This window comes from Cyprinodon tularosa, unplaced genomic scaffold (genome assembly GCF_016077235.1).
Source record: "Cyprinodon tularosa strain WSP-4 unplaced genomic scaffold, ASM1607723v1 ctg847, whole genome shotgun sequence".
Lineage (NCBI taxonomy): Eukaryota > Metazoa > Chordata > Actinopteri > Cyprinodontiformes > Cyprinodontidae > Cyprinodon > Cyprinodon tularosa.
In genome coordinates this window covers 157,111-171,244 of record NW_024039615.1, presented here as the reverse complement: position 1 = coordinate 171,244, position 14,134 = coordinate 157,111, and the positions used below count along the sequence as shown (strand labels likewise).

At 38.2% G+C, this 14,134-nt stretch overlaps 1 protein-coding gene across 1 annotated transcript in view; it reads right to left on the bottom strand.

Moving 5' to 3' along the window:
• Positions 1–1,832: 1,832 nt before the first annotated feature.
• Positions 1,833–14,134, bottom strand: part of fan1 (FANCD2 and FANCI associated nuclease 1) — a 31,593-nt gene continuing 19,291 nt past the window's right edge. Inside the window, exons 8-13 of the mRNA XM_038272899.1 lie at positions 12,436–12,600; positions 12,211–12,361; positions 12,019–12,122; positions 11,749–11,943; positions 3,229–3,357; positions 1,833–3,142 (exon numbers count right to left, since the gene is read on the bottom strand). Coding sequence (XP_038128827.1) covers positions 2,981–3,142; positions 3,229–3,357; positions 11,749–11,943; positions 12,019–12,122; positions 12,211–12,361; positions 12,436–12,600 — 906 coding nt within the window. The 3' untranslated portion in view covers positions 1,833–2,980. The remainder of the gene's footprint in view (positions 3,143–3,228; positions 3,358–11,748; positions 11,944–12,018; positions 12,123–12,210; positions 12,362–12,435; positions 12,601–14,134) is intronic.

Sequence of the window (14,134 nt, the reverse complement as noted above, 5' to 3'; positions counted from 1 at the left end):
TCCCGCTTATTATCGGAGATGGGTTTCAGCTCTGAGCATGGGGGGGATGGGGGGTATTAACGACAACCTTCACCAGATAACATCCATCATTACACACATGACATTTAAATCAAAAAACACTATTTTCTATCGTTTGATCCTACAAAAAGCTTATTAAAATACAGTTTAAATAGAGTACTGTACAACAAACCCAAAATATCAACAAATTCATTAAAAAATTCTTTTAAAAATGGATCGTCCTGGAAACCACAACTATAACACAAAGGAAGCTCAGTTCAGTTCATTTTATTTCTATAGCTCCAATTCACATCATGTCATCTCAAGGCGCTTCACAGTTCACCAGATCATCCAGTCAGATTGATTCAAAGTTTTCTATCTAAGGAAAACCAGCTGATTGCATCGACTCATTGACTCTTCAGCAATCCCTCACACTAAGCATGCTTGTAGCAACAGTGGAGAGGAAAAACCCCCTTTGAACAGGAAGAAACTTCCAGCAGAACCAGGCTCAGTGTGAGCGGCCATCTGCTGAGGCCCACTGGGGTTCAAGGAGACAGAAGCAGACATAGAAAAAGAAGCATAGATACAAAAGGCAACTGTAAAAGGTGAACCCGTCCAGGAAACACACAGCCAGGCAGACGAGCTCCAAGCCAGCTCCCATGTCAGAGGATGAAGAGAGCACATCCAGTTAGTCACAGTCAGAGAAACAGGACTACACTGAAAAACAGGCCAATCTCCAACATCTAGTCTTTTTTTGTTTATTCTGTAAATCTGAGCTAATTTCTCTGTTTTTAGTATCTGATTTTTATCTTCCGCCTTCCTGCCACCCACAGCAGACGGAGGGCTGTAAAGGTAAGTCCTGCTAGAAGCTGGTGTCAATCAGTTTACAGGAATTGTAGGCAGAAAAAATAAAAATGCGTATTTGTTAGGTAATCATAAGATTGATTTGCACATTATTACAAACTGTATTTATGGATGTTATAAAAACACCCACCAGACTTCCGTCCTTGGTTCCAGCTGATATTTTAATACATTAGTATAAAATCAGTGTAATTAGAGACAATTAACACAGTAATTATTTGTATGAGAAACTCACAGAGTTAATTTAGTTTAAGCTTCCAAGTAAATGTGATTTCCTGTTTTTGTTGCTTGGTAACCCAACATACTGATAAAACTGGTTTCTATTTTAATAAAACAAAGCAAATTCTTAATAACTAAAATTTTTTTTTAGCAAAAACCCAGGCTTCTGATTATATCCTGTCTCTGCCACGATGGTCATCGTGGTAGGGTTGGAGTAAGGTAGGGCTAGGGTAAGGTTAGGGTAAGGTAAGGTTAGAGTAAGGTAGGGTTAGAGTAATGTAGTGTTAGAATAAGGAAGGGTTAGGGTAAGGTAGGGTTAGGGTAAGTTGGGTTAGAGTAAGGTAGAGTTAGAGTAAGGTAGGGTTAGGGTAAGGAATGGTTAGGGTAAGGTAAAGTTAGGGTAATGTAGGGTTAGAATAAGGTAGGGTTAGGGTAAGGTAAGGTACAGGAATAGGTTAGGGTATGGTTAGGGTAAGGTAAGGGTGAGGTAGGGTTAGGGCAAGGTTAGGTGTAGGGTTAGGGTAAATTGGATTAGGGTAAAGTAAGGTTAGGGTAAGGTAGGGTTAAAGTAGGGTCAGGGTAAGGCTTAGGTGGGGTTAGATTCAGGTAGGGTTAGAGCGAGGTAGGTTTAGGGTAAGGTAAGTTTAGGGTATGGTAGGGTTAGGGTAAGGTAAGGTTAGAGTTAGGGTAAGGTAGGATTAGGGTAGCCCCAAACATTCTGGGTTGTTTTTTTTTTAGAATGGACTGGTTTTTTCCTTCAAGGAACTTTAATTATTTATAAAACATACATTTGAGTACCCAAACATAAAAAATACGCAACCAGGGTCAAATATATCAATGTGCTTACAATAAAAATTTAACAACAATTCTACAAAGTCCAACACAGAGTGCACATCAGCAAGGTTGTTGGAATAATAATGGCTGATTGAAGGGTTTGAAAATCTCCTTATGCAGATCTGGCGTTTAAACGCAGTCCGTAAAATCTTCAAAATAATTCAGGCTGATGTCAATCAAGAAGGTAAATATTGGCAAAATGTGTAAATTCTCAAACCAGTTTGATGTATTTTTATGATCATTTTCCTTTTGAAACATACAAATGTTTCCCAGTTTCAACCATTTAATCAAAATCTTGACAATTAGATGGATGGAAATTGGTTGGAGCAATCCAGAAGAATCCAGGACCTACCTGGAATCAGACATATGAACTGAAAGCGGTGGGAAAAACACTGACATGTGTGCAGGGCTTAAGCCAGGTGAGGCAGAAAATTTGGATGCAAACCCCCAAAAAACTCTGCTTTCTGGTGGTGACATCATAATGATGGCCCATTGCTGCTTAAGGTATTGGAGTGTTAGACAAGTTAACCTGAATAATAAAGTTCCATAAATGCTTCCTAGTCCTTGAGCTTCCTCTCAAATAAACAATAAGATGTTGAAATGCAGGACACAATTCATTTCACTAGTGTTGAATGGTTACAGCAGGCTGACAGAGTTCTGAAAAGACACGGACCAAAGCCATGGAGAAACTGTGGACCATGCTTTAAAATATAAGTACCTGTCAGAAAACCAAGCCACTCAGTATTGATCTACTTTTGATCATTGGGATCAATAATTCACCCAGAATTAGATCAATAGCATAAGATTTACAATAAAAATCTGAAAACATACAGCATTCATGCCCAGTATGTAAACCCCATTACTTTGTAGGTAATAATAATGAGGGAAGGCACCAAAAATAAACCACATAAGGAAACATTTAAAGAACAATCTATAAGTTTTCTGCTGAAGATTCAGCCAAATATTCCTCAGCAATAATCAGAGGGAGAGGAATTACACGATGTTTCTTCTTCCTCCTAGGAGCCTGTTTTTCCCCCCTGATTCTTCCCTTTTTGGTAGATTAATTCCCCTAATTAGACGCCTGTATGTTTGTTTCCTCCAGACGGGCTCCTCTGGCTCCGGTGGCCGTCACATGACACACCTCGACGTCAGCCCCGAGTTTCTGCAATTCATCCAACCAGATCTGCTGCTTCTGAGACAAACGGTCGTTGGGGCCCTTCACCTCCACCAGCTGCAACATGAGGAAATATTCACATGACAGCAGGAGCTAGTTTTACATGAAATATTAAAGGTTTATAAAGGTTTGGATGGTCTTACCTTATAAGTGTTGTTTGAGGTATTCCACACCACCAGATCAGGCAAACCTCCTCTGCAGTGCCTGTAGTCTTTAGCCATTCGGTCGATCACTCCACCAAGGAACGCTCCGCCAAGACATGCGACCAGAGACTGGAAGCATCGCAGGAAGAATGGGATTCTGTTAGAGCCGTCTTAGCGTCTCAACCGTAGACATGAAAACATAGACGCCTCTTTCGTTATGGAAGAAAAACAATCTCATTGGAATCTGCCATCTTTTTTATTCAGGATTTTAAACACCAAATTTTTTCTTAACACCGTATTTTAGATGCTGCATTTAACACTGTAAACACTGAATTTTAAACACTAAATTTTAAATACTGAATTTTTTTCACACCGTATTTTAAATACTAAAAATTTTTTAAACACTGAATTTTTTAACCCATCCGTGGAGGATAAGGAATCGAAAAGGTGAAATAACAATGGCAAACAATGGCAGCCCACTGCTCCCAAAGGGAATGGGTTAATTGCAGAGATATATTTCTCCAACGTAACATCAATATAGTTAAATAATTTTTATTATGTGATGCAAGGGTGTAGCTTTATTGGTGCGGACCAACAAATATACACTATACATAGTGTATGTATGTATATATATATATATATATATATATAGTTCTCCCTGAGCATGCGTTGGTTCTGTCCAGGTACTCCGGCTTTCTCCCTCAGTCCAAAAACATGACTGTTAGGTTAATTGGCTTCTATGAATTCTCCTTAGGTGCGAGTGTGTGCATGAAAGGTTGTTTGTCCTGTTTGTCTCTGTGTTGCCCTGTGAAGGACTGAAGACCTGTCCAGGGTGGACCCCGCCTCTCACCCGTAGACAGCTGGAGATAGACACCACCACCCCTGGCCAACCCACTTGGGATTAAGCGTGTCAGAAAATGGATTGATGGATATATATATATATATATATATATATATATATATATATATATATATATATATATATATATATATATATATATATATATATATATATATATATATATATATATATATATATATATATATAAGGGATGGGACGATTTATGAAAACTGTCCGAACCGTTCGGTTCGACTGTCTCGGTTCGGTTCATGCGCTGCTCCTTTTTCTCATAGGTGAAGCGTTTACACTCCGGAGCAGAAGGTGGCGGAACTGCGACTAAAGCCAACCACCAGCAGTAAACAAGAAGAAGAAGAAGCGAAGCAGTGTAGCCGGGTGTAGCAGGGAAAAAAATCAGTTGTTGTGGAGAATTGTGTGGGTATAGCGAGTGGGAAAGAACAGGAGTTGGAAGACGCGCCAGCAGCACTTTATAGGTTTGCTGTATGGGACCACTTTGCATTTAGAGTGACCTACGATGACGGCGGAAAGAAAGCTGTGGATAAAAGTGCAAGCATTGTGCAACACGTTTTGTTTATGCTAACACACTGCAAAAAACATCTAAAATTAAGTAAAAGATGTCTTAAATTAAGTTTATTTACCCTTAATTTGAGCAGCCAAATAAGATGATCTGCCAATGTATTTTTACTCCTAAAATAAGATAATTAGATAATATACACTTTAAATAAGAAAAAAACAATAGTTTTTTCTTATTTTAAATGTAAATTGTCTTGTTCCATTGGCAAAGTGTCTCACTTACCTCCTCAATTCATGAAAAAATGCACTTAATTTGAGTAAAAATGACTTATTTAGATTTCCATTTTTTGCAGTGCAGCAACATGTCATGCTAACCCCGAAATCCCTCATACTCCGTCAGCAACCCCCACTCCGCCCTGCTTTGACCGGCTGCACAAAGATAGGCCTACAGCCTCCACTGTGGCTTTGTCCGCTCCGCTCTGAGTTCCTTGGAGATGGTAGAGAGCATGCGCCAGATGATTAAATTCAAAGCAGCAAAACATACGGAAATGATCCAGGGTTTCTGCAGATCATTTAAAATAATTACAATCCATTATTTTTTGGGGGATTTTTTCATTAATTTCATAAATTTTTATGGGATTTCGGCGTAACAATCAACATATACCGAATCGAACTGAACCGAAAACCGTGACCACGAAACCGTGAATCGAACCGAACCGTGGATTTTGTGAACCGTTCCACCCCTAATGTATATATGGCCCAAAAACATTCATGTATAAATAATCTAACAAATTAACAGACGATTCCGATGCAAAATCGATAAATCATGCATCCCTAGAAGTACAATTTCAATTCCTTCCATCCAGAAAAAATGTGCTACATTTTAAATATAGCATAGCATATCTTTTCTTATAAACTTTCTGGTAAATTTGGAGATATATTTTATTGCAAGTTGCATATCCCAGTAAATCTGTTTCCCCTTTAAATCTGCAGCTCTCCCTACTTGTGTCTCTGCTTTGCTTAAAAACAGATTTATGAACCTGTCTACCAATATATATATATGCCAGAAACAGGGGCGGATCTAGAAAAATATTTATGGGGTGGCAAGAGGGGGGCAGGAATTTTTTAGGGGTGGCAACATATGGCTTTTGTTTACACTGAATTTAATCACAGTTATCACAGTTTGGTGAGAATAGTATGTACAGTACTAGTGTTTCATGTGAAACAGTTCATATTAATAATACATCGTACAATGAGATCTCACTTAATAGGAGATAGAAGCAGCTTTGCTGCTCTGGCTGCGCAGTGCAAAAGTGTGTCTGACGCGCGTTGGGCGGAGCTTCACTATCCTTTCTCTGCCTTGCAGCTATATTTGCTGTGATCAGTGGGAATAAAGTAGTTTTAATATGTTTTTAAGTGAGAAAATACACCTGAAAACGTAATCAGTGCAGACAGTTCATTCAGATTATCATCCTGCCTTACAATATTTTTTCTGTCGGAGACGCTCAGACCCCCACATACCAGCGGTGGGCCAACAGTAGGAATCCCTTCATCAGCAGCCTCTGGCCGGGTCGCCTCCTCGCGGTTCACCGCGGCAGCTGGTAGGTGTTTTTCATCTAAATAATCCAAACTGCAGGCAGCAGGATAATAAAAGCGAACATATTCTGCCAGCAGATTTCTGCATTTTAAGTTAATTTAGGCGTCAAACTGTATAAGAGGAGTGACCATAGCCTCTGATCATCAGCGCTGTGTCTCTCTCCCTGCCAGCTCCCAGATCAGCTTCTCTGATTGGTTGACGTGGCGCATCGAGCAGCAAAAATTCAATTTTTCCATCTCGAGCAGCAGTGCGTTTGCGGCGCGTCACGCGCGACAGATGCTTAGTCATTCGTTGCGTTCGCCTGTCTGCTAAGCTCAAAACAACCGCGCCTGGCTTGACGGAGAAACCAGGAGAACAGCTGAGCATATTTACGACAGTGCACTTTTACTTTCGCCCTCTGGGGGGAGCCTCGCTGGAAAATCAACACCGGTTGCATAGTGTACCTTTAAGGTAAGACACAGGTTCTGAGTCGCAGATGTGTGAGATTGACTGTCAGAGAGGCAGCTTTGCAGCATTTACACAAGAAGAAACGATAGAAAGAAAAAGTTACCTATCAGAGATCTATGGACAGAGCTGTACTAAAGTGAGCATAACTACACAGTAGAAATAAATGGGTCAAGGCACCCGAACAAGGTACTGGACATCTATGTAATGTTTACTCTGAACACACATTTACCCCATTTGTTCCTCAGTAACTTCACATACAGCAGTTAATGCAACATGAAAGGGACATTTCATGCATGTAAATATGCTGTAGATAGAGCTGTATATGGAGGACCAACTCTGCCATATTTAAAAATAAATACAGAAATAAATAAATGCTCAATAAAAAGATAAGCATACAATTCATTGCCACCAAAAATACAATCAACAAATAAATGTAATTAGAAATTATATTATAATGGCAGGCAGAAATGTTAAAAGGGCAGGCAGAAAGAAATAGCGGCGAAGAAATAACTAGGGTAAAAAAATACAAAGGAAGAATAAAACAGACAAAAATATGATAACATGCACATAAATAAATACTTAAAAATATAAGTAATTAAAAAATGAAGTTGAAGATAATAAATGACAAAAATATAAATAAGGTAAATATTAAAAAGGCAAAGAAATAAAGAAGCCAATTAAAAGAGTTATATACCTTTATGACTAGCTGTATAATTTAATTTCTACTTACATTTATTTGTTGTTTGTATTTTTGGTGGCAATTAATTGTATGCTTATTTATTTATTAAGCATTTATTTATTTCTGTATTTATTTTTAAATATGGCAGAGTTGGTCCTCCATACTGCTGTATCAACAAATCAACAAAAAGGCGGGTTCTGTATGTTACATCAAAATCTCCACAAATCTGAAAAGAAGCAACATAAAAAATACATTTTGCTTGTGAGTAGGTTCATACGGGTCATTTCTGGATAGTTTCATATTATATATACAAAAAAGAAACAACAACACTGCTTCATATCAAGCAGGATTCACACCAGTATCACATTTTTACATTTTAACACTGTTGGTTTTATTAAAGGAAATATCAGATTTTCTCAGGTGCCAAAGCAAAATGTAACAGCTCTGTAAAGGTTCACCAGAGAGCATACCATAAAGTTAACATGACTATAACAGCTGAATGCAGTGATTTCCATGTTGCTCAGCAAAACGCTTAACAACTTTATTTAGATCCAATCCCTTTGTGCGTTTTGATTTGAGTACAACCAAACTTGATCGTCTCTTTTCTGTCATAGTTGACTGCAAATATGTCTTTATGAGGCTGAGACGTCAGGCCTAACTAACATCATAGATAGAGAAATAACGTTCTGCAACCCAAGGGCGTAGGTTTGATTTGAACTTTGGTAGGGACACTATTGGTCGGGTGTCATTGGTGCTATGCAATTTGCATGCCCTTTTTTATGCTCGAAGTGAGCATCTGTACTGATAAGTGGAATTTATTGTTAAAAGAGAAAAGCATAATTATGCTACATAAATAAAAAAAAATTAAGCACTACACTCATTAGATGCTGTTTATCAATGTTTAAAGTATCACCGGCTCTGATCAATGTGGGATTAGGACTTTTTTCCACTTTGAAAATGGTTTCATTTGAACCACTAAGAGAGAAGGTAAATACAGTATTTTCTTTTGAAGATGTAGAATTGTGCAGAGTTAAACCCCACTCTTATATTTTACCTACTATGCTCTCTCTGTATCAAGTAAAATAATACATTCATTAAGATATTAACTTCACTATAAAAGTTAAACATCTGGGCTGTAGTTACTCTGTGTCGCCCAATTCATGTATTATATCTGGGGCTGAAAAAATGAATTGTATTAATTGATTATTTCAATAATCGTCAACAAATTTAGTATGTAATTTATCTAATTAACTGGAGAATAGAGACTCTAAAACATACAGTAATATAAATGTAAAATGTGCCTTTCCCCGACAGAGCAACCCACTTAGATCAGTAATTATACCAAAATTGTAAAAAAACAATATATATATATAATATATATAAGATTAAAAAATGTTTTTGTCTGTCAATATTCTCCACCCAGAACTCCTCAAGTGGAAATATTTTATTTTCACCTGGTTTATTTAGAGATCACCTGAAGCACTGAAGGGCAGCTGCTTCACCTACAAGCTGCCCTGGATCATTATTACTGGATATCTGTGTTTCCTATAATCATATAATGTATAAGTGCGTTTTTTAATAGTAAAGGATTAAATGTAACACAACCTTTCATCATCATCCTATATTGCTACTGTCTGACTGTTTAAATAGCTCCTTATATCTATTTATTTTTTTCTGTGACATCATCTACAAACACAACACTGAGAATGAGCCTAAGTGTATTGAAATATAAAATCACTTTTAACAATTATAAAAGACAATATAACACTATCTTATCTGTAATTTAACATTATCCAAAATAAACAGCCAGATTCCAGCATTTTTACCAGACATTAATGTTTATAGTAATTTACTTATAGACTGTGTGGAAATCTATGTAAGATAAAATCAATGTTTATATTCTTCCTCTGTTTGTTCTTGCCTTATCCTATTTCTAGAAGTATAAATAGTCAATTAAATTACTATTATTATGTGGAACCCTAATTATGCTTTTTAAACGAAAAATAACAGATGTTTAGATGCCATTTCTTGTTGTTATACTTTATAAGAAAAATAACACCTGCTAATAATTATGCCTGAACTTCCTAAAAGAGTCATCAAAAAATGAAAACAGTAATAGCAACTAAATATCGATAAAAAGGAAACCCTCGCATTTTCTTTTTTAGGTGGCTGTGGCTAAGAATCAGAAATGTTGATGGCTTACAGCCTTTATTTGCCCATTTTTCCAGCAGTCTTCAGAACTCCTGGCTGACTCAGAATATTTCGTTTTATAAAAGAAAAAAAAAAGTTTTTTGTTTTTTAGTGAACATGATATTAATTTCTTTCTTTTTTTTTTTTATTGGGACTAGTTTTGTAGGCTAATATTTATTGTAGTAACCGCTGCATTCTAGTGTGAATACATTTTCAATTTTGTGCTCCAAGCACAGGCGGACTAGAAAACAGCCAATCAGAGAGAGAGAAGGCGGAACCTAAGGCAGAACAACCAATGAGAGTAGAGTTAAACAGCGCAGCACAGTTCCATGCGCTGCTACGTGAAAGGGACAGGAGAGACCAGGCAGAGGAGCTGCAAGAGGAAAAGAAGCCTCTGCTGCTATAACTACTGCTGTAAATTATAAACATGTTGCTCACATCCAATTATTGGTAGGGACAATTAGGTCGGTTCAAAACTTTGGTAGGGACATGTCCCTATGGTCCCTATGTAAACCTACGCCCATGCTGCAACCTGATTTTTATCATTTGTAAATCAGCATTGCAGCTATGCTAGCAACATTGTGCTTTCATTATGATTTCATTTCTCTATAGATAGTTAATCAGTTTTTACCTGTTTCATCCCGTGTCTCCTCTCCCCATGACCCCTGGCTCCCTCGCTTTGCCCCAATCGGTTTTCAAAACAATCAGTCTCAGTCGCTCTCGCGTCATCTCGTGCTGCATTCACTGCAGTCCGACATTAGAAATTAGCGGTCGGTAATTCTCAAATGATTCATAATTTATAAGCCTCGCCACCCCTACCGCCAACTGGGGTGGCAGCTGGTGTGGCAAGGCTGTCATTTAGGGTGGCATTTGGCACCCTATGCCACCCCAGTAGATCCGCCTATGGCCAGAAACAAAATTTCAAGACATGCAGAAGCTGTCTGGACAATAAGAAAACATTTTAACTTATAACTGGGAGTCATGGAGAATCCAAGCGTTTTTAACTAGTAAAGTTTCTCAATCTTCTTGCATTATAATATTAACTTGTATAAACTTACAATCTGTTGCCATTTTAAGCAGAAAAAGCTCCGTATGTCTGGCATTTTTTTGTGGCATCTCTAATTTTTTTAACCAACCCGTCTCCCAGCTTTTACTTAAGCATATATCAAAGTAGCTCCTGTTTAATGCTGCTGTCTCTCTCCTCCAACCACGCAGCTACATCTCTAAGCAGTGAAATGCGACCGCAAATCAGATGCCTAAAAAGCGACAGCTCAGATGATGTCACACCGAGAGAGGCTCTACTTACTGTAGTAAACAGTAAGTAGAGCCGGCATGCTGGTGACGGACACTCTGAAAAAACGATCTAGAAGTGTGTAAAAATTTCTTAAATTAAGTGTATTTACCCTTAATTTGAGTAGGTAAATGATATAGTTTTCCAATGAAATGAGTGTTTTTACTCTTAAAATAAGATATTTAGATAAAATGCACTTGAAATAAGATAATGCAATTGTTTTTTCTTATTTTAAGTGTAAATTGTCTTGGTCCATTGGCAAAACGTCTCTTTTACCTCCTCAATCCAAGAACAAATGCACTTATTTTAAGAAAAAAATGATTTATCTAGATTTCGATTTTTTTCAAGTGCAGTGGTTGTAATGGATCACTGGAAAAAGGAACTAAAAATAAGTAGAAATGTCTTAAATTAAGTGTATTTACGCTGAATTTGAGTAGGTAAATGAGATAGTTTGCCAATGGAATGAATATTTTTGCTCTTAAAATAAGAAAATTAGATTAAATGCACCTGAAATAAGACAATGCAATTGCGTTTTCTTATTGTAAGTGTACATTGTCTTGTTCCATTGGCAAAATCTCTCTTTTACCTACTGAATCCAAGAAAAAATACACTTATTTTAAGAAAAAACAACTTATCTAGATTTCGATTTTTTTCCAGTGCAGTGGTTGTAATGAATGTGTTTTAGTCACACTTCATCGTGTCAGTTAGTATTAACCACGGTTAACGCCATCCGGAGGCGTCAAAAGACCTAGTTTGTAGGATTCTAAGGTGTTTCCATCTCCTCTTTAGCACATTTACAAAACAGTTCTAAAACCGCCTCCAGAGTGTAAAAATTTTAGCGACATTTAGTACGTTGATCCAAATTCTGCTGTTTCTATCAAGCTCTTCTAATGCAATGCTTAAAAAAATAAAAATAAAATGTGAATGGAATCTATGCAGAGTACCTGAGCCTGCTGGAGGGATGAGAATCGCTCCCAGCTGACAAGCGAACACACTTTGCCCTCCTGGGATTCCCAGACATCTTGCAGCATGTCGCGCAGCGTTTCCACTGTGGCCTCCTGAAGCAGCCCAACACGAGAGGCTATTGCTTCCTTTCTGTTTTCATAGAAACAGTCGGTGTAAAAGTCCAGAGGACAAGTCTGTAGAAAAGAGGGGAAATGAAATGTAGATGAACCTGTCATGGGTTCAGATGGTAAGATTAGACGGTGCTTTACCTGGTATGGGTTCCTAAAGACATCAGGAATACCTTCCATAAAGATGATGTCCCACATCAGAAGACCAAACAAGGTGGAGAATGTTGATCCCTCTCCATGGATACCTTTGATATAAGAGAGGATATTCTGTTTCTGTACGAGCATTTCTGCGTTTCTATCTATTTATGCTTCTTAAAAGCCGTAGCTGAAAACCTTGGTCAAAGCCGAGCTGTCGATAATGGTCCAAGCAGAACTCCTCCACAGAGCAAATTATGCTCCCTTCCCCTTCTTCACTCTCTGGAATAAGAAATCTAGATTTCCCCGTGCCACCCTCATGAGGAAACAGCTGGCCCCGAATGGTCACCTGGAGAGAAAGTTATGAAGATCTTAGTTTTTCCTCCTTTTTCTCCAATAAAATCGCCCTAAATATCAACTCACATGTTTAACATCTTGGACTTGGACGGTGGGCAGCTCTCGGAGTTGGAGTCGGTACTTTTTGCAGCTAGGAGCCTCTTTCATCCTGAGCGCTCTCTGATGCAGGGAGAGTTTGTGTCCTGTGCGAACCAGAGGATCCGACAACCCCTCTCTTATAGCACAGATAGCCTGAGTATGAAAGGGTTAATAAAAAAAATATAAAAAGTGACATTTAAGAGTATACAAAAAAAAGCTCAACTAAATCTTACACACAAAATCTGTTTTTAATAAATTCCAAACATTGTTAAACTCTGTTTTAATAGGAAAAAAAGGCCCACAGCATTACAACTACTCTACCATACTTAACAGTAGAGATGAAGAGCTTTTCCTGCTTGTTTCATGCCATAATTGAAGGGTTTAAAGGAATAGTACACCCAAAACATGATTAGCCTTCATTTTCTACTCCCCCCCATGCTGAACAACACTCTGGAGTACTTTTTTGATATCTCAAATGCATCTGGAGATCTGGGAGGCTTCTTGCTGTCTGCTGACATTCAAATAATGGAGGTCTATGGCACCCGAGGCAGAAAGGTCCATAAAAGTCCACAAAAAAACGTGTCAATATTCCTCCATACTGCTCGTCCAATGTATTCCAAGTGTCCTGAGTGGGTAGCGTCCATAATTTACTCAAAACGAAGTCATTTAGAATGTTTTTAGAGCATAAACAGTAGTGTAAAGGATTTCCTGAAAGCCGGCAGACCAAACCAGATGAAAGTGCGCATTCAGCGTCTGCTCTGCCGATAATGCAAGCGTAGAAGAAGAAATGTGCTGTTTACCTGTGCAAAGAAAGAAACAACGAAAGAAAAATGTCTGAGGACTTCAGTGTTGAGGAAGAGCATGAGTTCTTTGCCGAGCTGAATGCGCACTTTCATCCGGTTTGGTCTGCCGCGGTTTCCGTAGACTCGTGAACTTGCAGGTGCGCGCTTTCAGGAAATCCTATACACTACTGTTTATGCTCTAAAAACATTCTAAATGACTTCGTTTTGAGTAAATTATGGACGCTACCCACTCAGGACACTTGGAATACATTGGACGAGCAGTATGGAGGAATATTGACACATTTTTTGTGGACTTTTATTGACCTTTCTGCCTCGGGCGCCATAGACCTCCATTATTTGAATGTCAGCAGACAGCAAGAAGCCTCCCAGATCTCCAGATGCATTTGAGATATCAAAAAAGTACTCCAGAGTGTTGTTCAGCATGGGGGTGAGTAGAAAATGAAGGCTAATCATGTTTTGGGTGTACTATTCCTTTAAACCCATTCTAACTCGACCAAAGCAAATGATTCCAGGTAAATCTTGGATGTTTAAATTTTTACGGAGCCCCTAAAGGGACTTTTGCGAGATCTCGCAAAAGTATTGCGGGATCTCGCAAAAGTTTATTTTTTGCGAGATCTCGCAAAAGTACAAAAAATAAACTTTGCAAGATCTCGCAATACTTTTGCAGGATCTCGCAATACTTTTGCAATATCTCGCAATACTTTTGCGAGATCCCGCAATACTTTTGCAAGATCCCGCAATACTTTTGCAGGATCCTGCAATACTTTTGCGAGATCCCACAATACTTTTGCGAGATCCCGCAATACTTTTTCAAGATCCCGCAATACTTTTGCGAGATCCCGCAATACTTTTGCGAGATCCCACAATACTTTTGCAGGATTTCA